Source organism: Rhinatrema bivittatum, chromosome 2 (assembly GCF_901001135.1).
Source record: "Rhinatrema bivittatum chromosome 2, aRhiBiv1.1, whole genome shotgun sequence".
Taxonomy (NCBI): Eukaryota; Metazoa; Chordata; class Amphibia; order Gymnophiona; family Rhinatrematidae; genus Rhinatrema; species Rhinatrema bivittatum.
In genome coordinates, this window is record NC_042616.1 from 30,843,557 (window position 1) to 30,867,454 (window position 23,898).

A 23,898-nucleotide genomic window follows, 5' to 3' on the forward strand; every position below is an offset into this window, starting at 1 on the left:
TGCCCTCCTCCGGAGACGCGCACAGCGGCTCCCCTGCCTCCCGGGGGCAGCCTGTGACGAAAGCAGCCCCGCCGGCGAAGATGGATGCCCGTAGTGCACTGGCGCTCAAGCCAGCATGAGCATGAACGCGCGTGCGTGACATCACTGCGTACATTCATACGCTTTCGCTGGCTTGAGCGCCCAAATGGACGGGCCCCCAAGCCAGCGAAAGCGTATAAACGCATGCCCGTTCATGCTCATGCTGGCTTGAGCGCCCGTGCACTATGGGCATCCATCTTCGCCGGTGGGGCCGCTTTCACCGCCAGCTGCCCCCGGGAGGCAGGGGAGCCACGGTGCGCGTCTCCGGAGGAGGGCAGAGAGGGCTGCAAGAAAAGTAAGTTAACTTTGGTTACACTTTACATGTCGTGTCGCTTTTCGCCCTGCGCCTTGCTTCGGGAGGAGGGGATTTTAGGTTTTCTTTTGGTTAAAGTTGGGATCCACTTCCTGGTACCTGTCATTTCAAATGTCATTTGAAATGACAGGTACCAGCGCACCCAGGATACTGTATAGGCGCTTTATAGCGCCTATACAGTAAAATGGAATGCGCTTCATGGACGCGCGTTGGACGCGGCTTGCATTTGCATGCCATTTAAATACAGTATCGAGCGGTAGGTGATATAGACTGTGCATGCGGAAAACGCGGGTGCACCCGGCACTAACGCACCTCTTTCTACCGCTCCTTACTGTATCGGCCTGTATGTGATAAAATTCAATTCAAATAAAATAAAATTTCTTTTCCTCTAAGGAAGGCAGGCTGATCCACAATCCACCCTCAGCTGCCATCTTGCTTTCAGTTTGTCTTCTAGGTACGGATGACGCTGAGTATTATATCTGTTACTCCTTTCAGGATTGGTAAGTGTCATCACCAGCTCCTTAGCTTAGTAAATGTTAGCTCTTTTGACTGAGGTCAGAGTTCTCAGTTGGTTGGAAGTATGAGCAGTTTGTCCACAGTTTGGCTTTTCCAGAGAATACTTGCGGGCTGATGTCGGGACAGGCCTGTATGTCCTTCACATCAGCTTTTACTCTGTCTCCACCTGCTGGTAGAGGTGCATAACCCATTTTTGTAGATTGACCTGGCTGAATGCAGAAGAAAGGAAATTATCAGGTAAGTATTAATTTCTCCTTTCCTTTTCCCTGCAGATAAGGAAACCAGATTTGGGGCATGATCCCTATGTGCCCATGGTTTACAACACCCCTGAATACAGAATTCGTACATCACAATGGGAGATATGTCACTACCCAGGACACCAAACTCTTCCTGCCCTGTTAGGATTTAGCACAGTGAGTCCTCCTGATGGAATAGAACCAGATGTTCCTGATGTTCTGGATAATGCTCTTATAGCTTCCTTTTTATTATAATGTGATTTATCCACACAATGACATTTCATTTTCTCTGTCTCTGGTATTAGAGAATATTTTTCAGTTTGATTTGAAAGCCCTGGGGTCTATGGAGGAAACTGATTCTAGGGGCAATAAATCTGGCATTTCCTGGGGAAGAAGGTCCTGGTGCCCTCTTTTCAATGATAAAATGTTAGGAGAATAAATCCAGCTGAGATCTAATGCACCCTGAGCCCCTCCACGTGTCTGAGTGTTTCTGATTTGTGTTTCAGGTGCGGGTGACGTTTGAGGACATCGCTGTCTCTTTCTCCCAGGAGGAGTGGGGGTATTTAGATGAAGGGCAGAAGGAGCTTTACAGGGAGGTGATGAAGGAGAATTATGAGACCCTCATCTCCCTAGGTAAAAATTGCATTATCTGCATGTTTAGTGGACTCGAGGGCTGATTTACTGAAGGTCGTTTGTGACTTTCCTCCTGACTCCAGCTCCAGCATTGCTCTGTCTCTGAGCTGGCACCTGAGATTGGTTGTTTGTCTCTTTTCACGTGAGACCGGCCCCTTGTGAATCAGTCTAGGAATTTATCTCAGATGTCTTACATGAGGCACTTGCTGGGGAGCATCCACAAAGATTCTCATGGGACTTGATTGAGCCCTCAGCAGGAGGCCCAGGCTACTGATCCCACCTGCCCGGATACAGAACTGAATGGGCCAAATTTTAAAAGCGTTACTGGCACTAAAAGATGAATACGTGGCCGCACGTGAGCGACATTTATTTATTTATTTGAGTTTTTTTCTATACCGGCATTCGTGATAAGTATCACATCATGCCGGTTTACAATAAACAGGGGGGTGTGATAATAGGTTACAATAAAAAAGAACAAATAACAAGTGCTGAGCGAAAATAATTGCAGTTAGAATAAAACAGGGAAATGTACAACTAGGAGCAGAGAAAGGTGATAGGAATTTAAAAGAATACATTTACCAAACTTTAACAAAAAACATTTACAGAATTTATGGCAATTGCTGGGTTGTGTCATTTGCAATGTTATAATTTCATGAATTTCATGAATGTTATGAATTTTGTAATTTCATCAGTGTTATGATTTCATGAATGTTATGATTTCATGAATTTCATGAATGTTATAATTTCATGAATTTCATAAAGACATGAATTTCAAAAGCTGCTAATTACTTGCTTGTGCTAAAAAAGGGGCGGGTCCAGCAGTTCAGTGTGTAAATCCGGCAGCCGCTGCTCGTGGCGCACTGTTAGCTGCGTATATTTTCTGCTGCTCCTGAAGAGGTATAAGTCTGCAGAAATCACTTTTTAGGACTAACACGATAGGGTGAGGGGTCTTGCTCAACTGGGGGGGGAGTACAGGATGAAGAACTAGAAGGGTCTGGATGACCATGAGATAGACTGGGCAAACTGGTGGGCTAATGGGTAAAACTGGGAATGGCTTTAGCCTGAGCGTGCTTTAAAATCCTCTTCCCTGTACACGTTAAAGCAGACAAATTCTTAAGGAAGAAATGTGCTTTACATCTGCTCGAGTACACATGCTAGGCGTATTTACATCATACACATGTACTTGTGCACGTGATTTAAAACTCCAGCGTAACTTTGCTCGCTCGCTCCCACGTGCACTTACGGTCGCGTGCATTCTTGTTTTACAATTAGCTGAACATGAACAACAGGATACAAGAGGCCTGAGCTTGCTTCATGACTGTCATTACCCCGTGACATACTTAGCCATGCGCTGATATAATAGGGAGGTTTCAGCTTGTCTGCATACTTCTAGCTGTCTCATGGCCATTTTTCCCTTCTCTCCTACCTACTGATCCATTCTCCTTCCTCTTCTTGATGATAACCCTACCCAATCTCATTCCCCACTTCTGTCCCTTGGGAAGATCAGGTGCCTGTCAGCCTCCCATATTCTCCAGCTCCTCGGCCATTCTGTCTTCTGCCTTGTCCATTGCTTTACAAAGTTTTCTTCCTCTCATTAAGCCATCACCTCTCACCCTAAGAGTCTTTACTGTCATCAGACCTGCTCTTCCCTGGATATCAATCTCAGTCCTGTCCCCCTGTGGTAACTCTCATCCAACCCCCAGTCTCCTCCCTATTCTCTTCCTCTCAGGTTTTATCTATGGAGTATCCGCTCTGTTCCCAGCAAGCTCGCCTACATTCCTGACCTCTTATCTCTCATTCTCTACTTCTTCTGTGTTTATCCCGCTGTTATTTTTTATATTCTGTTACAGTTTTCATCTCCAATACTTCCGTGAGGTAATTCCAGGCATCCACCACACTTTCTGTGAACAAAAAATATCTCTTGATATTATTCCTAGTCTCCCCCCTTGGAACTTTATATCATGACCTTTGCTCTACAAATTATTTTCCATTCAAAAGACGTTTACTTCTTGAGCATTATTACCTTTCAGGTATGTAAGTGTCTCTATCGTATCTCCCCCTTTCTCCTCTCCTCTAGGTTATACATATTTAGGAGCTCATCTCATAAGGCTTTTGGTGCAAACCCCATTGTTAGAATTTTTTCATGGTCACCAGTGGTTGGTCCGAAATGCACAGCTCTATCACTGTGTGACACTGCCCAAGCAGTGATTATAGGATCCAAAACCCAGATGCATTTGCATGGTCACTAATGCATGATTAATGTCTTCTTCTATCACCAGCAAGTGATGAGGTCACACAGCACCTAAAGGAGGAGAATCGAGAAGAACATCCTATGGGAGAAGGACTGATCCCAAGAGAATCAGGAAATGTCTTTGAGAGTTTTTCACAGGGGACTGAGAGGAGCAACACCAGGAATAGTCAGCAGGAGTCAGAAAAGCAGAGAGACCCTGCAGGAGGCTCACAGGATAGAGTCACTGCATGTGAGATGGAGGTCAAAGTCATCCCTGAGCACCAGAGACACGTGAGCACAGAGAGCCCCTTCCAGAGCACTAACAGTGATCAAAGGACTTCTGCTCTTCACCAGAAGGAGGGGGAAAGGAAGAAATCCTTTCTGTGTGACTCCTGTGGTAAAAGCTTCGGTAAAGAATCGCGTTTAATATTGCATCAGAAATCCCACCCACTCCAACCACTATTTCTATGCAATAAATGTGGGAAAAGATTTAGTCAGAGGAAAAATCTAAAAGTGCACCTAAACACACATGAAACAGAGAAACCCTTTCCATGCAATATTTGGAGGAAAAATTTAATTAGTAAATATAAGCTAAACTTACATCACAACCTCTACACTAGAGAGACACCAATTAGAGATAGTACGGGTGGGAAAAGCTTCATTAGCCAGAATTTGCTAATCTCTTACCAGAAAATCCACACCTGTGAGAGACCATTCTCGAGCACTAAAGGTAGAAATTGTTTTGTTAGGAACAAAAACCTCACACAACACCAGAAAATCCACACTGGAAACAAACCATTTACCTGCACGGAGTGTGGGAAAAGCTTCCATCGTAAGGATATGTTAATGTTTCACCAGCGCATCCACACAGGAGAAAGACCATTCTCCTGTACTGAATGTGGAAAACGTTTCATTAGCAAATCACGCCTCTCCCAACACCAGAAAATCCACACCGATGAAAGACCATACCTGTGTATTGAATGTAATAAAAGCTTCCGTAGGAATGGTGCCCTCACCAGACACATGAGTATCCACACAGGTGACAGACGATTCTCATGTAGTGAATGTAATAAAAGATTCACTGAGAAGAGTGCCCTCACACGTCACATAAGAATCCACACAGGGGAGCGACCATTCTCATGTAGTGAATGTAATAAAAGATTCACTGGGAAGTGTGCCCTCACACGTCACATAAGAATCCACACAGGGGAGCGACCATTCTCTTGTAGTGAATGTAATAAAAGATTCCCTGAGAAAAGGGTCCTCACCAGACACATGAGTATCCACAAAGGTGACAGACGATTCTCATATAGTGAATGTAATAAAAGATTCACTGAGAAGGGTGCCCTCACAAGTCACATGAGAATCCACACAGGAGAGAGACCATTCTCCTGTACTGAATGTGGAAAACATTTCATTAGCAAATCACCCCTCTCCCAACACCAGAAAATCCACAGCGGTGAAAGACCATACCTGTGTATTGAATGTAATAAAAGCTTCCCTGAGAAGAGTGCCCTCACCAGACACATGAGTATCCACACAGGGGAGCGACCATTCTCATGTAATAAATGTAATAAAAGCTTCCCTATGAAGGTTACTCTTAAAAAACACATGAGAATCCACGCAGGTGAGGGACTATTCTCATGTAGTGAATGTAATAAAAGATTCACTGTGAAGAGTACCCTCACAAGTCACATGAGAATCCACACAGGTGAGCAACTATTCTCCTGTACTGAATGTAATAAAAGATTCACTAAGAAGGGCGCCCTCACAAGTCATATAAGAATCCACACAGGGGAGCGACCATTCTCATGTACTGAATGTAATAAAAGATTCACTATGAAGGGCACCCTCACAAGTCACATAAGAATCCACACAGGGGAGCGACCATTCTCATGTAATAAATGTAATATAAGCTTCCCTATGAAGGGTACTCTTAAAAACCACATGAGAATCCACGCAGGTGAGGGACTATTCTCCTGTAGTGAATGTAATAAAAGATTCCCTGGGAAGAGTAACCTCACACGTCACATGAGAATCCACACAGGGGAGCGACCATTCTCATGTACTGAATGTAATAAAAGATTCCCTGAGAAGAGTAACCTCAGAAGTCACATGAGAATGCACACAGGTGAGCGACCATTCTCCTGTACTGAATGTAATAAAAGATTCACTAAAAAGGGCACCCTCACAAGTCACATTAGAATCCACACAGGGGAGCGACCATTCTCATGTAATAAATGTAATAAAGCTTCCCTATGAAGGGTACTCTTAAAAACCACATGAGAATCCACGCAGGTGAGGGACTATTCTCATGTAGTGAATGTAATAAAAGATTCATTGAGAAGGGTGCCCTCACAAGTCACATGAGAATCCACACAGGTGAGCGACCATTCTCATGTAGTGAATGTAATAAAAGATTCCGTGAGAAGGGTGCCCTCACAAAACACATGAGAATCCACACATCGGAGCGACCATTCTCATGTACTGAATGTAATAAAAGATTCATTGAGAAGGGTGCCCTCACAAGTCACATGAGAATCCACACAGGTGAGCGACCATTCTCATGTAGTGAATGTAATAAAAGATTCCGTGAGAAGGGTGCCCTCACAAAACACATGAGAATCCACACATCGGAGCGACCATTCTCATGTAGTGAATGTAATAAAAGATTCACTGTGAAGAGTACCCTCACACATCACATGAGAATCCACACAGGGGAGCGACCATTCTCATGTAGTGAATGTAATAAAAGATTCGCTAGGAAAGCTGCCCTCACAAAACACATGAGCATTCACACAGGGGAGCGACCATTCTTATGTAATGAATGTAATAAAAGATTCCCTGAGAAGAGTACCCTCACAAAACACATGAGAATCCACACAAGGGAGCGTCCATTCTCATGTAATGAATGTAATAAAAGATTCCCTGAGAAGAGTACCCTCACAAAACACATGAGAATCCACACAAGGGAGCGTCCATTCTCATGTAGTGAATGTAATAAAAGATTCACTCAGAAGGGTGCCCTCACAAAACACATGAGCATTCACACAGGGGAGCGTCCATTCTCATGTAGTGAATGTAATAAAAGATTCATTCAGAAGGGTGACCTCACAAACCACATGAGAATCCACACAGGGGAGCGTCCATTTTCATGTAGTGAATGTAATAAAAGATTCACTCAGAAGTGTGCCCTCACAAACCACATGAGAATCCACACAGGGGAGTGTCCATTCTCATGTGGTGAATGTAATAAAAGATTCACTCAGAAGGGTGCCCTCACAAAACACATGAGCATTCACACAGGGGAGCGACCATTCTCATAGAAAAGATAGAAATATAGAAATGACTTTAAAAATTGTTGGCATAAGTGTCTCCGGTATCTGTAATATTTGTAGAACATAAGATCTAAACAGTTGTTAAAGCCTTTTACATTAATACAAATATTGGTACCGTAGAAAAAGAGCAAACACAGGTAGTTGAACAACAAATAAAAATAAAATCTGGGGAGCAAAAGAATAATGAGCAATCATTGGACCTATCAGACTTCTTAGAAAAATCTCAGGATGAATTAGTAATTGAGAAGAGAGGTAATATGTTAGTCACCTTAGCCTTTATTACTGATAAAGAAAATATATTAAGATACTTTTTTCGAAATAGATTGAAAACGTTCTACGGTTATAAAATTTGGATATACCCGGATATAGTTAAATCAACGCAACTTAGGAGGAAAAGATTCCTTGCTTTGAGGCAAACTGTACTTGAGAGAGGAGGGCACTTCTTGCTTCGTTATCCATGTAAGTGTATTGTTAAGATGAAAGGGCAAACCTATCACTACACTGATCCTGTACATCTCAGTGCACTTGTGGGATTAGATAAGTCGGGGGGAAATTAGATAGAAAGGGGAACCAGCTTACCTTACCTATAAATTTGTTTCTTTTTTATAGTAGATTGCTCCAAAAATTACACTGTTCTCTTTATTTTTTGCAAAAGTTTACAGAAAAGTGGAAGTTAAATATAATTAGTTTAACAATTTGTATTGATAGGTTTTTTTTTTTCCTGTTCCTCTTCTGTATTTTTTGCCAATACAATAGTTATATTTATGTATTGTATTTAAAAATTGATAAATAAAGAATTAAAAAAAAAAAAAAAGAAATATAGAAATGACAGCAGAAAAAGAACAAAAAGCCCATCCAGTCTTCCCAGCAAGCTCTCGCACTTATTTTCCCATAGTTATCTGTTTCACCGACCACCAAGTTCAGGGCCCTTGTTGGTAACTGCTTGATTCCAATTTCCTGCCAGCCCCTGCCATTGATGCAGAGAGTAATGAAGGTTTTCTCACACTCAGTACAAGACAATTGTCTCTCTGCTGTGGATTTTCTGATGCGAGTTTAATATATTATTATGCATCAAGATTTTCTCACACTCAGTACAAGACAATGATCTCTCTCCTGTGTGGATTTTCTGGTGTGAGATTAGTATCTAGTTATTAATGAAGCTTTTCTCACACTCAATACAAGACAATGGTCTCCTGTGCTCTGGAGAAGCAATAAGTAGTAAAATAAAAATTAGGGAAAGGTAGGTTAGGTTTAGGGGTGGGGAGGAGAGGAGTAGGGTACGGGGGGAAGTGTAGGTAGGGGGCTAGGGAATTCTCTTCCAATTTGCTCCTTAATAAACTGGGAGGGAACTGGGGGAAGGCCTGATAGTCGGATGTATATTACATAGTTTGGCCTCCTGTGCATGCCACCCGCACAATGCGCATGTTTTAAATTTGGTACGTCCATGTGCATGCACCAGGAATCACATGCACATGGATGGCCATGTGCTGCTTTGAAAATCTACTCCTAAACGTATGTTTAGCATGGAAATTTGCCCACATTCAGGTCATGTAAATGGTTTGTAGTGGGGCAAATGGATTTTCATGTGTGTTTTGAGAAATGATGCTTCGAAATAAAGGACCTTCCATTTTAATGCATGAGAATGTCCTCTGCTATGTGTGAATTTTCATGGGTTTTCTGAGATCACCCTTCAGTGTGAAGCTTTTACTACATTTAGTACATGAGAATGTACTGAGGCAACTCCAACATTACTCTCTGCATCAACGTTACTGATGCAACCCCAACATTACTCTCTGTATCAACAGTACTGATGCAACTCCAACATTACTCTCTGCATCAACGGTACTGATGCAACTCCAACATTACTCTCTGCATCAACGGTGCTGATGCAACTCCAATATTACTCTCAACATAAATGGTACTGATGCAACTCCAGCATTACTCTCTACATCAACGGTACTGATGCAACTCCAACATTACCCTCTGCATCAACGGTACTGATGCAACTCCAGCATTACTCTCTGCATCAACGGTACTGATGCAACTCCAGCATTACTCTCTGCATCGATATTACTGATGCAACCCCAACATTACCCTCTGCATCAATGGTACTGATGCAACTCCAGCATTACTCTCTGCATCAACGGTACTGATGCAACTCCAACATTACTCTCTGCATCAACGGTACTGATGCAACCCCAACATTACTCTCTGCATCAACGGAACTGATGCAACTCCAACATTACTCTCTGCATCAACGGTACTGATGCAACTCCAACATTACTCTCTGCATCATCGGAACTGATGCAACTCCAACATTACTGTCTGCATCAACGGTACTGATGCAACTCCAACATTACTCTCTGCATCAACAGTACTGACGCAACCCCAACATTACTCTCTGCATCAACAGTACTGATGCAACTCCAACATTACTCTCTGCATCAACGGTACTAATGCAAATCCATTGTCTTGTACTGAGTGTGAGAAAACCTTCATTGATAACTTTATTTATTTATTTAGAACTTTTTTATACCGACATTCATGGAAAAATACATATCACATCGGTTTACAGAGAAACAAATTATTGGAATAACATTACATAGAACAGCGGTTACATCGAACTGGGACCAGAGATATTAAATACAAACTGCTAACAAATCATTTAAATAACGTACAAGTATGAAATAGAACTGAACTGAACACTACCTTCTCTTTTTTTTTTTTTTGTATTTAAGGTTTTTTATTGAACCTACAAGCATGTACATTCCAAACGTTGAATGCAATTGTACACTGAGTATGCACTTGTAACTGGAATAAACAAAGCATGTACAGTCCAAACTTCGAAAGTAATTGTAAACAGAGTATGCACTTGTAAATTGAATAAACAAAGCATGTACATTCCAAGTGTCAAATGCCATTATTAACTGATTATGCACTTGTAAATTGAAGAAACAAAGGGAACAGCCGGGCCCGGATATGAGAAATAGTAACACAGTTCTAAATAGTCCATACCGGCGTTCCCCACCCACAGGTTATGCATGGTTCATTTAACTATTATACCCAGCCCCCCCACCCCCCAATGCTTCACACGTACACGAAGACAATTCGAAAGGAAATATACAAATGAGGCTTATGCCAAGAGAAGTAAAGAAACCAACTCAATAGGCCCTGGACAAACAGAACTAGATGGGGACCATTCCAGGGTCAAAATAATATTCAAGTCACCGGAGCCCCAGACACCTGGGTAAGCCAGTGTTGATAGGGAAGCCAAGTTCTCTTGAAGTGGGACACTTTCTTGTGTTTATACGCCGTAATATGGGATAATCTATAGATCCTCCGAACTTTACACTGAATGTCCTCTATTGTAGGGAGGCAGGGGGATTTCCACAAGCGCGCTATCTCACAGTGGCTGGCTGTAAAGACATAATGGGCTAACTGATTAGAAGGCTGCGACATTCCAGAAATCGCCCGACCTAACAGCCCGTTGGCAGGAGTAAAAACAGGACTGCCAGGAAAGAGAGCACTGAGCCATTGATGCACCTTCCCCCAAACCACCTGAACGTGGGGGCAGGCCCACCACATGTGGAAAAAGTGCCCTCCTCTATACAGCCTCGCCAACAGGTATCTGGATAAAGAGGTATATATTTATGCAATTGGGAAGGACACCTATACCAGCGGTTATAACAGCTTATAGGAGTTTTCAATAAGAGAAGCCGCAATATACCCCCTACCCAGATTCTGAAATATCAAATTCCAAGTTTGAGGGGACCAGCTAACCTGTAGGTCCTGTTCCCAAGCCCGTTGGAATGGGAAAACAGTGGTGTCCTGTAAACCTAATATGCGACACAATCGGGACAAGGTTCTAGTACAGCCATGCGCCCTCTCACACAGTTGTTCAAAGTCTGACTCACCCTGGACCAAATGGGTAGCAAGCAGGTTAGTCTTAGCAAAGTGCACTAATTGAACATAGGAGTACCTGGCCGACTCCGGTAAGTCATAAACCCGCTGGAGATCAGCAAAAGGGCGCAAAGAGGAGGAGCCCCAAATATGACCCCATATCTTGATGCCCCGTCTCCTCCATTCGGAAAAGCCAGCACTCTCAAATCCCGGACAAAAATCTTTATTAAATTAAATATGCGTATTGACATGATATGCCCTAGTGCCCACTAAGGAAGCACCATAACGGTGCCATAACTGGAACAAACATGCGTGTAGAAGGGGGCAGAACAGAATCGAGGTCTACCAGCCATGTGTGTTTAGGTGCCAAATAAAACTACTGAGTGGTATATCCCCGATAAGTTCCTGATTAAAAAGCACCCATTGGCTTGGGACGTCTAGTCAGGTGCAAATCCACTAATTTTTTAAACTGAGCTGCTCTAAAGTAGCGGAGGAGATGCGGCACTCCCAAACCTCCTTTACGTTTAGGCTGATGAAGGATTTGCCGCGCCACCCGTGGCCGACGTCCCGCCCAAATAAAATGCATGCAACGCCGTTGCCACTGTTTTAACATTGATACTGAGACTGGGATAGGGAGCGTCTGAAAAAGATACAATAATTTTGGAAGAATAGTCATCTTAAAAAACAGCCATTCTTCCCAGCCACGAAATCTGGTATCGGTTCCATTCCTCCATGTCCTTAGATAGTTTATTCCATAGAGGAGTTATAGTTAATGGAAAGCAAATCCTGAGTTGCACTTAATTGAACCCCTAAGTATTTAATTTGGGATTTGGCCCATTTGAAGGGAAACAACTCCTGGAGAAGATTAACCGATCTGGGATGTAAGTTAATATTGAGGATCTCCGATTTGTCCCAGTTAACCGTGAATCCGGACACCCGCCCAAAAGCCTCCATCTCTTCAATTACACAGTCGAGAGAAACGGCTGGGTCAGTAAGCGTGAACAAGATGTCATCAGCATACAACGCAAGTTTTGTGGTAAAATCCCCCACAGTCACTCCAGAGATATTGTCATTGCTACGGATGTGGATGGCAAAGGGCTCCAAAAAGATAGCAAAAAGGAGAGGGGAAAGTTGGCACCCCTGCCGAGTCCCCCTGCTCACCGTAAGGGGGCGGAATAACCACCATTAATCTTCAAACACGCCCGGGGGGGAATTATAAAGCTGACCCAACCATTGCAAATATGAGGCGCCAAAACCCATAGTCTCCAAGGTGTGAAAAAGATAAGGCCAATGCACGCGGTCAAAGGCCTTGTCCGCATCAATGGACAAAGCCACTGTCGGAGTCCTATGTCTTTGGGCATACCATATAGTATCAATAATTTTGTGGACATTGTCTGCGGTGGTTCGACCTGGAATAAATCCTGCCTGGTCGACCCCTACCAATTGCGAAATAAAGCAATTTAATCGATTCGCCAAAATTTCTGCGAGAAGCTTCACATCAATGTTCAGCAGGGAAATGGGCCTATACGACCCACAAACAGAAGGGTCCCGGCCAGGTTTGGCTAATAAAGTAATCCCAGCCGTATTAGTCTGGGCAGGCAAGGTAGACCCAGCCCGCAAGGAGTTAAAAAACTTCAATAAGGTGGGAGAAAGGGCTGTTGCAAATCTTTTATAAAACCGGGGTGTGAACCCGTCGAGGCCAGGCGATTTTCCCACCTTCAGGGAATTAATAGCTTCTTCTAATTCAAGGGCCGTAATTTCTTTATCGAGAAATTGTCTTTGGGCGGAGGTCAGCTGGGGAAGAGGTATCCGAGAGAGGTAGTCCTTAACTGAGGCCGCCTGTATGTCGGTTGCCCCCTTATATAACGTTGAATAAAAGTTGTGAAAACAATGCCTAATGGCGGTGTTATCGGTGAGAAGTCCCCCCGATTCGTCCTTAATTTTGGAAATGTGAGTCTGAGCCTGCTTCCTTTTAAGACTATGAGCTAAGTAACGGCCAGCTTTATTCCCGCCCTCAAAAAATTGCTGTTGGGCCAATTCCAATTGATGGGCTAGCCGTGCGGAGTCTAAAGCCTCAATTTTACCCCGCAGCTCCTGCATCTGACCCCGCAGGGCTCGGGAATCCCCCCCCCCGCATATGAGCCCGCTCCAACCCAGCCAGCTCCGTCAACAAAATCTGGCGGTCCCGCTCTCGTAGCCGCTTGATGTGGGCTGCCCGCGCTATGCAGGACCCACGTAAAACACATTTCAAGCATTCCCATAGCGCCCCGTCCCCCACCTCTCCTGTATCATTGAGGCTAAGATAATCCTGGATTTCCTGAGATAACTGTTTCTGGAAAAGATCATTCTCCAACAGAGAATCATTCAGCCGCCAAAAACGTTGGCCGGTATCTGACTGACCCACCGCTAGTTGGAACCAAATGGGAGCGTGGTCAGACCATACTTTAGGCTCAATCTCTACAGTTTGAACAGCATTAAGTTTAATCTTATCAATCATAAACATGTCTAACCGTGAATAACTGTTGTGTGGGGCGAAAAATAAGTATAAACAGCGAGATGTGGGAAATCGGGAACGCCAAATATCCACCCCAGCTGTAAGAGTGAGAATCTTCTTTAAGGCTTTCCGTGCAAGGGCCGGGTCAGCGCTAGACCCAGTCGAATTATCCAAGCGAGGATTAAGCGTGAGATTAAAGTCCCCTCCCAAAATAACACTACCCGATGCATGGGTTGCCAGCATTTGGTATAGCTGCATATAAAATGCTTCCTTCTGAGAAGTGGGACCATATACAGAGCATAAAGCATAAGGTTCCCCGCCCATCATGACATTAATGAGTAAAAATCGCCCCTGCGAATCAGCAAAGGTATTCCGCACCTCAAATTGAATATCTCTGTGGAACAGAATACCCACTCCTGAATATTTAGAATCAGGGGTCGCTGCAGCCCAAAATTGCTTCGGGTATTTATCTGAACGCAGTAGGCCCTCATATCTCTTACGCAGGTGGGTTTCCTGCAAATAAATGATCCCGGCAGAGAGACGCTCTGCCTCCTGGTATAAGAATTTTCTCTTCCTGCCAGAGTTTAAACCCTTAACATTAAGGGAAAGAAAGGTAATCGTGGCCATAAGTTTCAGATCCTTTCACCGCGCACCACCAGCGGTGACCAGCAGTATACACCAGATGGACCTAGCTTCTCCCAGGATAGGGCCATAGAATTCCCCGATGCATGTGGGCCCAGGAGCACATCAAGCCCTAGCAACCTCATCACCCCGTTTGTAGTGTGTACCCTGTGAAGCAAATACCCCCGACCCCCCACCCCCACCCCCTGAGTACCCTGGATGGATTCCCACCCGCCAGGAGAAAAGTAGGGAGGAAGTTACCATGCCGGAGAGCGGTGCCTCCCATCCCCCCAGAGCGCCCCATCCTGACACTTTTAACATTATCTGAGAAAACTGAAACTGCGATCATCCAAACCAGTACCAAATCCTACAGTCAAGGTAGGGAAAAACTTTAGAAACGAAAGTCTGGTAAACCGGTCCATGAGGAACAAAACAAACAGGCCATCCAGAAAGTTCAGGTGCCTGCTGCCTCCACCCCAACTTCACTGGCATTCCTGCGGAGCCGACGGCCTCCCTTGTTGACACGTTGCCATCTCGGTGCGGCAGGTTTCACTTGAGAGGTTCCTATGGCTGTCGTCGTCGGTAAGTCCACCGGGAGTCCCAGTTCTTTTAGAACTTGTACCGCTGCATCTAAAGTACAGACTTTGTGGGACTTCCCTTCCACCTGAAACCACAGGCTAAACGGGAAAAGCCATCTGTAGCGTATGGATGCCGTGGTGAGGGCCGACGTGACCGGTCGGAAGGAAAGGCGCTTGCAGAGCGTGCTAGCTGCCAAATCGGCATACACAGAGATTTCGTTGCCTTCCCAAATCCAGACGCGTTGGCGCCTGGCGGCTGCCACAACTTCTCTTTATACACAAACGAGTGGAACAGACCACAACATCGCGGGGGCCGATTCCCAACCCTGGGACCCAGAGATCTATGCGCACGTTCAACTTGCGGATCAGTTGGGGTGCTACCATCTTCAGTCGCCGAACCTTCGAGAATCAAAGAACAAATTTTTGGAATTATAAGGGCACAGTCCTGGTACTCCTCCTTCTCCGGGATTCCCTTGAAGCGGAGATTGCAGTGTCTGGACCTGTTCTCCAGGTCTTCAAGTTTGTCCACGAGATCCATCTGCGCAGATTGCAATCCGGCCACCTCTGTCTGTTGCAGCTGCCAGCGTTCCTCCTGGTCATCGAGCCTCGTGTCCGCCTCATCTAGCCGCCTGCCTAGGGCCGCGTGGTCCTCCCGCATTTCTTGCAGCTTTTCTGCAATCTCCGTTTTAAATATTTTGATGTCTCTCCGCAGCTCCATAAACCAGGAGCGCATCTCCGAACGCAGAGGACGATCCGATTCCAGGAGCTCCGGGGTGGTCCCCTCAGTCTCGGAGTCCTCCGTCTCGGTTGCCGCCGCCGCCATTTTAAATTCAGTGGGGTCCGAGGCGTCACTGCCTTTAGTATAGGAGTATTTTTTAAAATCGACCGGTTTTTTCCTTTGTGCCATGCTCCTGCCGGTATCCGCTGCTGAAATCGCTAAAAGCGATGCGATTCGGGGGGTTTTTCTCAGGTTTCGCTGCTTAAAACGCTCCGGGGGCAGAGAGCTCCGCTAAAACCCTCCCGGCATGGGAAGTGACGTCACTTCCTCATCTGAACACTACCTTCTCTGATGACTCAGAGATACTTCAATGGCAGGGGGAGGATAGGATCTTGTTTGCGGGGGGGGCGGGGATTTCTTATAGAAGTAGGTTAGTGAAAAAGATTACATCAGATGGGGAAAATAATAGTAGGTAGACAAGAGGATTACAACCGGAGACTAAGAGACTGCTGTTTCTCTAATAAGTTTACATGCTTTCGCTAGGGATGAGGGTCAGGGTCACGAGGAGGGGAGAATGGGTAGAGGATACACCGATCAGTGATAAAAAGACTAGTAAATGTGGGCTAGTAATTGGCTGAACCTGCCAGCAGGAGAGAGGCCCTATCCAGAGTCAATACCAGTCCTGTCATTTTTTTTTGAAGGTCAATGGGCAGGGTTCCTGACAGAGGACCTGCTGTAGATAGGGCACATTTCCTTAGAGAGGTCTGGGGTAGGGGGGGGGGGGCATACATAGTTCCTTTGTAAGCTGTTCTTAGAGGCCTAGATGACGTGTGGAGTCGAAGAGGGCTGGTTAAATTAAGAGGGGTTAGATTGTGCATTGATTTGTGGATCATCATGAGGACTTTGTGGAGAATTCTGAATTTGATGGGGAGCCAATGCAGATTTCGAAGAAAGGGGGTAATATTATGCTCTCCTTTGCTGGTGTTGGTCAGAATCCTAGCGGCAGAGTTCTGTAACATCTGGAGGGGTCTGGTGGTGTTAGCTGGGAGTCTGAGAAGGAGAGAGTTGCAATAGTCAATTTTTGAGAAGATGATAGATTGAAGTACATGTGGTAGTCCTGAAGGTGGAGGAGGGGTCTTAGCTTTTTTAGGATTTGTAACTATATACTAATCTCGCACCAGAAAATCCACAAGGGAGAGAGACCATTGTCTTGTACTGAATGTGGAAAATATACACGAGTGAGTCCCACCTCTCACTACACCAGAAAGTCCACACTGGAGTCCTGAGTGGAGGAAAACCTTCCTTGCTAAGTTTACATTAATCTCACACAGGAAAGTTTAAACAGAAGAGAGACCATTTTCATTTATTGAGTGTAATAAAACATTCTCACAGAAGACACATGAAAATCCACACAGGGGAGACATGAGATCATCCCCAATAAACCCTGGCATACAAATGAGGTTCATTCTGATCAAGGTCTGCACAAACAAACTCATATGGAGACCCTGCCCCGAGAGAGACCATTCTCATGCAATAAATGTAGAAGATGCTTCATTAGGAACGCTCGCCTCTCTCCACGCCAGAAAATGCACACAGGTGACACATGATGACATTTAAAAAATGATGCAAAGACCAAGACAATGTGCCAGAACGAAACAGAAACTGTTTGAATTATACTGAGTGCCACGGGTCTGATGCATGGAGACGTTCCCTGTGCATAGAACTCCCCATGGACTCCAGCAGGAAATTCCCTTTCACACAATGCGAGTGCTAAGAGGGCATTAGCAGTGAATTGGGGAGACTAAGATCAGACTCAGCCAGGGCCACTTTCACCCAGCAGTCTCCTCCATCTCTCCTGTCCCATTAATCTGATGCTGCTGCAGCTTTACTCCTTGTTGGCTGATGGGAGGGGAGTCGCATGCTGCCTCCTCGCTCTGGCCATGCTGACCAATGCACGCACATCTCTACCTTCTTCCAGCCCTCGCAGGACCATGCAAGAGCAGCATGAGGCTACTTCCTCCTTCTGACCCTTGCAGGCTGCTGCCAGTGTGGTGTTAAGGGCTTTGTGCTATGGGCAGAGCTGGTACAAGAGTATTAAATACCCTAAGTGAACCTTCAGCCTTGTAACCCTTTCTCCCAAAATAACTTCAGGTTCATAGACCCTGCCCTGAGATAATTATATTCATTATGAAACCCAGCACCACCACCTCAGTACAATCCTGTAACAATGGGTAGTTTTAAATATGAAACTTTGCTTTATAAATATAAACATAATACAAATATGTGTCAGAAATCATGTCAGCATCTGATGAAGGGCTCAGCTGAAATTTTTTTTTTTTTGGACGGGGGTTAGACAAAGGTTGCCAACTTTTCCACAGACCAGGATTTCACACTTGTGTACTGGGTGCCTCTCCTTATTTGCATGCATTTACATATATTTACCCCTCAGCCCCTGAATCTGCCTCCTCTTTCACTCTTCTGTCTGTTCCTTGTGCCACCACTGTCTCTTCCCTCTCTGCTCTGTTTTATCTCTCTCCCTTCTCTGTCCTCTCTGCCCTTCTCTCTCCCTCTTCTGTCCCCTCTGTTTCTTATCCTCCTCCAGGCCCTTTTCCCTCCTCTGTGTTTCTCTCCCTCCTACATCCCATGTGCCCTCGCTCTCCCTCTCCCCTCCATTCCTTGTCACTGCTCTGTTTCCCCCTTGTTATGGGATCATTTTGCTTGAATCTCACTCTTGATGAACTCAGAGCTACAAACAGAGAATGAACAGAGGCGTGTAGAGAACCAGTTCTGGGCCAGTGTAATTCAGAACCGCTTAACCCAACTTACAAATATGCAGGGATGCAGAGGACTGTGCCTGACATCTAATCCCTCACACGATTGCTTTCTGCTGGCAAAAGATAAGGTGACCTCTGACACAATCCACTTTCAAGGTGTCTCTTACCATGAGGCTGTCCAGTAACACAGCAAAGCAATAGATAAAAGGACTGACCCAAGCAAGCAAGAGAAGACCGATGGACTGAGGCGCTGCCAGCCTGCACTTCTCTGCACTGGACTGTTTACCTAAGAGATATGTCAGGCCATATTATTATTATTCCTATTATCTAATGTATATCCTGATTGATTTCCTTCTCTGATTATTGTAATCAGCCCTTTAGTGTTATTTGTAGCAATCCCCTTTGTCTAATTATTCCTATTAGCTAATAATAAATCCCTACCTGGCACTCAGGTGTTCTAACTCAATGTGTGTGTCTGAGAGAGAGGGAGGAGTATTAAGGTAAGCCTTGTCAGTTACTGGTGCAAGCCCTGTCAGTCACTAATATAAGGGGAGTGATCCTAGTCTCAGTCTGAATCTGGAACACCCCTCCCTCTCATTCCCACCCCCACTGCCTCTCTGTTTCCCCTGTGGATTAAGCAGCTCTCTGCTCTCACCTCCCAGCACTCAGTGGAGCTGACTGTGAGGACTTTTACTGCTGGGCTGCCAGAGATGCAGAATTTAGTGCAGCTGGGAGCTGCTGCCAGTGAGGAGGGGAAAACTGAGCAATGGTCCCACCGGTTCTCCCTACACTTCCAGTCACAGCAGGGGAGGTGAGGAGGGGGCCTCAGGAAGGTTGCAGAGAGCTGTGCTAGCTGAGCTCCCAACCCCTGTCCTTCCCACTCCCATCTATAAACTGGAAGTGTCACATGCACATGAATTTTAGTGTCTAGTCAGTTCTCAGCAGACATTGTAGAGGTCCATATAAAGCTGGATTGTCTGTTAAATACAGTGGGGGTACAGAGAGGATCGGATCACCTTGCTGGGGGCTGGAAAGAATCAGTAAGTACTGCTTGCGGACATTTTTTAAACTTAAAAGTATTGGGGGGAACTAAACTATTGGGGTATATTATTTAGTGTGCTTGGTGTTTTATTTTAAATAGGTAGTCAGAAAGTCAGGCAATATTGACTGGGTAAGTGAAACATCAGGGCATGCTAGAGAGATAAAGTTCCTAGATGGAATAAAAGACAGTTTTATGGAGCAATTAGCTCAGCAACCCACTAAGGAGGGAGCAATTTTAGATCTAATTCTCAGTGGAGCACAGGATTTGGTGAGAGAGGTGACGGTGGCGGGGCCACTTGGCAATAGTGATCATAATATGATCAAATTTAAATTGAGTGGAAGGGGAAGAGTATGTACATCCACTGCTCTAGTGCTAAACTTTCAAAAGGGAAACTGAAAAATGAGAAAATAGGTAGAAAAAAACTGAAAGGTGCAGCTACAGGGTTAAAAAATGTGCAACAGGCAGGCATTGTTAAAAAATACCATCCTAGAAGCACAGACCAGATGTATTCCATGCATTAAGAAAGGTGGAAGGAAGGCAAAAAGATTACTGGCATGATGAAAAGGTGAGGTGAAAGAGGCTATTTTTATTAAAGATCTTCATTAAAAAATTGGAAGAGGATCCTTCAGAAGAAAATAGGATAAAGCATAAGTATTGGCAAATTAAATGTAAGACATAGATAAGACAGGCTAAGAGAAAATTTTAAAAGAAGTTGGCCATAGAGGCAAAAACTCACAATAAAAATGTTTTAAAATATATCCAAAGCAGGAAGCCTGCAAGGGGGTTGGTTGGAACATAGATGATCAAGAGGTTAAAGGGGCACTTAGAGAAGATAAAGCCATCGCGGAAAGATTAAACGATTTCTTTGCTTCAGGGTTTTCTGAAGAGGATGTTGAGAGAGACCCATTCCGGAGAAGGTTTTCATGGGTGATGATTCTGATCAACTGAACCAAATCACGGTGAACCTGGAAGATGTGGTAGGCCTGATTGACAAACTGTTGGAACACAGCCAACATGGATTTACCAAGGGAAGTCTTGCCTTACAAATTTCCTATATTTTTTTGAAGGGGTGAATAAACATGTGGAGAAAGATGAACCGGTAGATGTGGTGTATTTGGATTTCCAGTAGGTGTTTTTGCAAAGTCCCCCATGCGAAGATTCTAAGAAAACTAAAAAGTCATGGGATAGGAGGTGATGTCCTTTTGTGGATTGCAAGTTGTTTAAAAGACAAGAAACAGAGTAGGATTAAATGGTCAGTTTTCACAGTGGAAAAAGGTAAACAGTGGAGTGCCTCTCGGATCTGTACTTGGACCTGTGCTTTTTAATATATTTATAAATGATCTCAAAAGGGGTACGACGAATGAGGTAATCAGATTTGCAGATGACACAATATTATGTAGAGTAGTTAAATCTCAAGTGGATTGTGATGAATTGCAGGAGGACCTTGTGAGACTGGAATATTGGGCTTCCAAATGGCAGATGAAATTTAACATGGACAAGTGCAAAGTGATGCATGTAGGGAAAAATAACCCAAGCTGTAGTTACACAATGTTAGTTTCTATCTTAGGAGTTACCACCCAGGAAAGAGATCTAGGCATCATAGTGGATAATACATTGAAATTGACAGCCCAGTGTGCTGTGGCAATCAAAAAAGCAAACAGAATGTTAGGAATTATTAGGAAAGGAATGGAAAATAAAACAGAGGATGCCATAATGTCTCTATCACTCCATGGTGATATCACTCCATCTTCCTTGCAGCTCAGATGCTTGGATATTGTTTCTGACATAAAGAGCCACTCCTCCCCCTTTCCTATCCTCTCTGTCCTTCCTTAACAAGTTATAGCCCGGTATTGCCGTATCCCAGTCATGAGATTCTGTGAACCACGTCTCCGTGACAGCAACAACGTCCAAGTCTGCCTCCACCATTAGGGCTTGCAGCTCTGGGATTTTATTACCCAAACTACGAGCATTTGTGCTCATAGCTTTCCAGCTTTCTTCATTCAGGTTACTGCTGTTACTGGACTCCTTTTGTGACCTCTTTAGTTGAGTTTTGTTATCCACTTTTCCCTTTGCATTTGTGCAAGGGAAAGGATTAGTGCCTCTGATGACAGAGTCATCCAGCACAGTGAGCTTTTTTTTTTGTTTGTTTCTGATCTGCAATTTCCGTATGTATTGGGTTTCTTCTCTCTTTTCAGATAACACTTCAATCTTTTTCTCAAGAACTTCTTCAGTATTTAGTACAGAGAAGGCATTTTGTACTTGTTGCACTTGATACAGTGTGTGTCTCCGGATCACAGGTCTAATTCTTCCAGAGCCCACTGTAATACTGTGTTTTGAGTTCCTTAATGGCCTGCGTGAGTGGTGGGGGGGTTAGAGTTGTGGGCTGCACAGCTGTCAATAACGGGTGACTGTGGTTCACAGGTCTTATCCTTCCTGAGCCCACAGTAAATCTTTTTCCTTCACTTTTGGTTATTCAGAGGTAATGGGAAATTAATTCCTGAATAATGTAAAGTGGCTGGGACTTTCTTTATTGAAGCTAATTCAGCTTTAACTTCAGCCAGTTCCTTTTCCAAGGTAGAGAGATCTGAACAAATGGGGCAAGCCTTAAGTTTCCATATGATTACCCTCAATATAAAGGCTCCACAGCAGTTGCATTGGATATAGTCCTCATTTTTGTAAATTGGATAGATAACACTTAAGGAATTACCAAATTACCAACCTATAAAGGTGACAAATTATGTATGCAGGCAGATTATATCAGAAACAAAACCCCAGGGGTGGTTTAATAAAAAGCTACAAGAAGCCATTGCCATGCATATATTACAAGGTTACATCTGGATGCTGCAGCCTGGTGTGCAGCATCAGCTCCTGCTCTCAGTGCTGAGCTGAGTGGGAGAGGGCAGCAGTCAGAGCCAGCTCAATCCCCAGGATCCCTCTCTCCCTTCAGTTACCATTTTGCTTATTATAAATGAAACTTAGCTTACTAACAGCTCGATACTGTAACGTGCGGTTGGAGATTCCCCGTCTGTAACCCGCTGTGGGCGCACAATTCGGACACGTAAGGCAATCCTGCGATACAGTCTCCAGTTTCACGTGTCCTTAGCGCTTCTTGAAACCGACCCGTAACCTTTTCCGCACGCAGCATGTATATGATATGTAAATGAACGAATTAGCTATTTAATGAACGAATTAGCTATTCCCCTCCGATACTGTGACGCGCGCTCCAATTATCTCCTTTGTAACCCGCTATTTTGCCGCGTCCTTAACCTGTTAGTTTACCGCCTACCCTCTACCTGGTGTTAGTGTGGTGTTCGAACAGCTACGTACCGGACTGCACCATGGACGACCTCCATATATACTAACATTTGCAGCGTAAAGTTGTTACATATATATATATATATATATATATATATATATATATAAATACTTTGTCACTTTCCGAATCCCCCATCTCCACATGGGCGGGCATGCGGTCATCGAGGCGGCGGGAGCCGGCGGACGCCCGTTCATCCAGGCGGCGGCGGGAGCCGGCGGGCGGGAGCCGGCGGGCGGGTGGGCGCTCGTTCGATCCAGGCCGCGGCGGGAGCCGGCGGGCGGGTGGGCGCGCATTCATCCAGGTGGAGGGAGCCGGCGGCGAAAGTGGCCTCCGGCAGCCCCCGCCGGCAGTGAATGAATGCACGCCTGGGTACGCCCGTGCGATTTCGGCGCTCAAGGCAGTCACATGCCGTGACGTCAAGCGTCGTGAAGTCACGCCTTGAGCGCCGAAATCGCACGGGCGTACACAGGCGTGCATTCATTCACTGCCGACGGGGGCTGCCGGAGGCCACTTTCGCCGCCGGCTCCCTCCGCCTGGATGAACGGGAGCCCACCCGCCCGCCGGCTCCCGCCGCCGCCTGGATCGAACGCACGCCCGCCGGTTCCCGCCAGTAAGTTTACTTTTTTTTGACACTTTATTCCCTTTTGTTTTAATTTTCGCCCTGCACCTTGCTTTGGGAGGGGGGGAACCATCCACTTCCTGGTACCTGTCATTTCAAATGTCAGTTGAAATGACATTTGAAATGACAGGTACCAGCGCACCCAGGATACTGTATAGGCGCTGTATTAAGCGCCTATACAGTAAAATTGGTTGCGCGGGCCTAACCCTTCCCTAACGCTTCGCAGACGCGGCTTGCATTTGCAAGCAATTTACATAGAGTATCGAGCGGTATGTGAGCAGGACTGTGCGTGCGGGGAACGAGTGTGCGCCCGGCACTGCCACACTCTTTCTAACGCGGCCTTACAGTATCGACCTGCCAATCAGCGAATTACAGCAAACCATGCCCTGGGACTACACTTCCCACAATTCCCAGCCTCGGCTTCCTCTTCCTCTTACTTGCACTTTTTACTTTGCTCTCTTCCTCTTCCTTTCTCCTCTACCTTCAGCCATT

At 45.1% G+C, this 23,898-nt stretch overlaps 1 protein-coding gene across 1 annotated transcript; it reads left to right on the forward strand.

Annotated features, from left to right (window-relative positions):
- Positions 1–1,720: 1,720 nt before the first annotated feature.
- On the forward strand, positions 1,721–6,423 carry LOC115083736 (gastrula zinc finger protein XlCGF57.1-like). The gene is made up of 3 exons (XM_029587731.1): positions 1,721–1,776; positions 4,056–4,877; positions 5,382–6,423. The coding sequence occupies exons 1-3, from the start codon at positions 1,743–1,745 to the stop codon at positions 6,266–6,268; spliced, it is 1,743 nt and encodes a 580-aa protein (XP_029443591.1). The 5' UTR covers positions 1,721–1,742; the 3' UTR covers positions 6,269–6,423.
- Positions 6,424–23,898: the final 17,475 nt, after the last annotated feature.

Bases quoted from the DNA above. Each gene is read 5' to 3' on its own strand.
- LOC115083736 (XM_029587731.1), top strand. From the start codon at position 1,743: ATGAAGGAGAATTATGAGACCCTCATCTCCCTAG. The intron at 1,777-4,055 runs GTAAAAATTGCA...TTCTATCACCAG, and splicing joins TGAGACCCTCATCTCCCTAG to CAAGTGATGAGGTCACACAG. The intron at 4,878-5,381 runs GAGAAAGACCAT...GAATCCACACAG, and splicing joins TCACCAGCGCATCCACACAG to GAGAGAGACCATTCTCCTGT.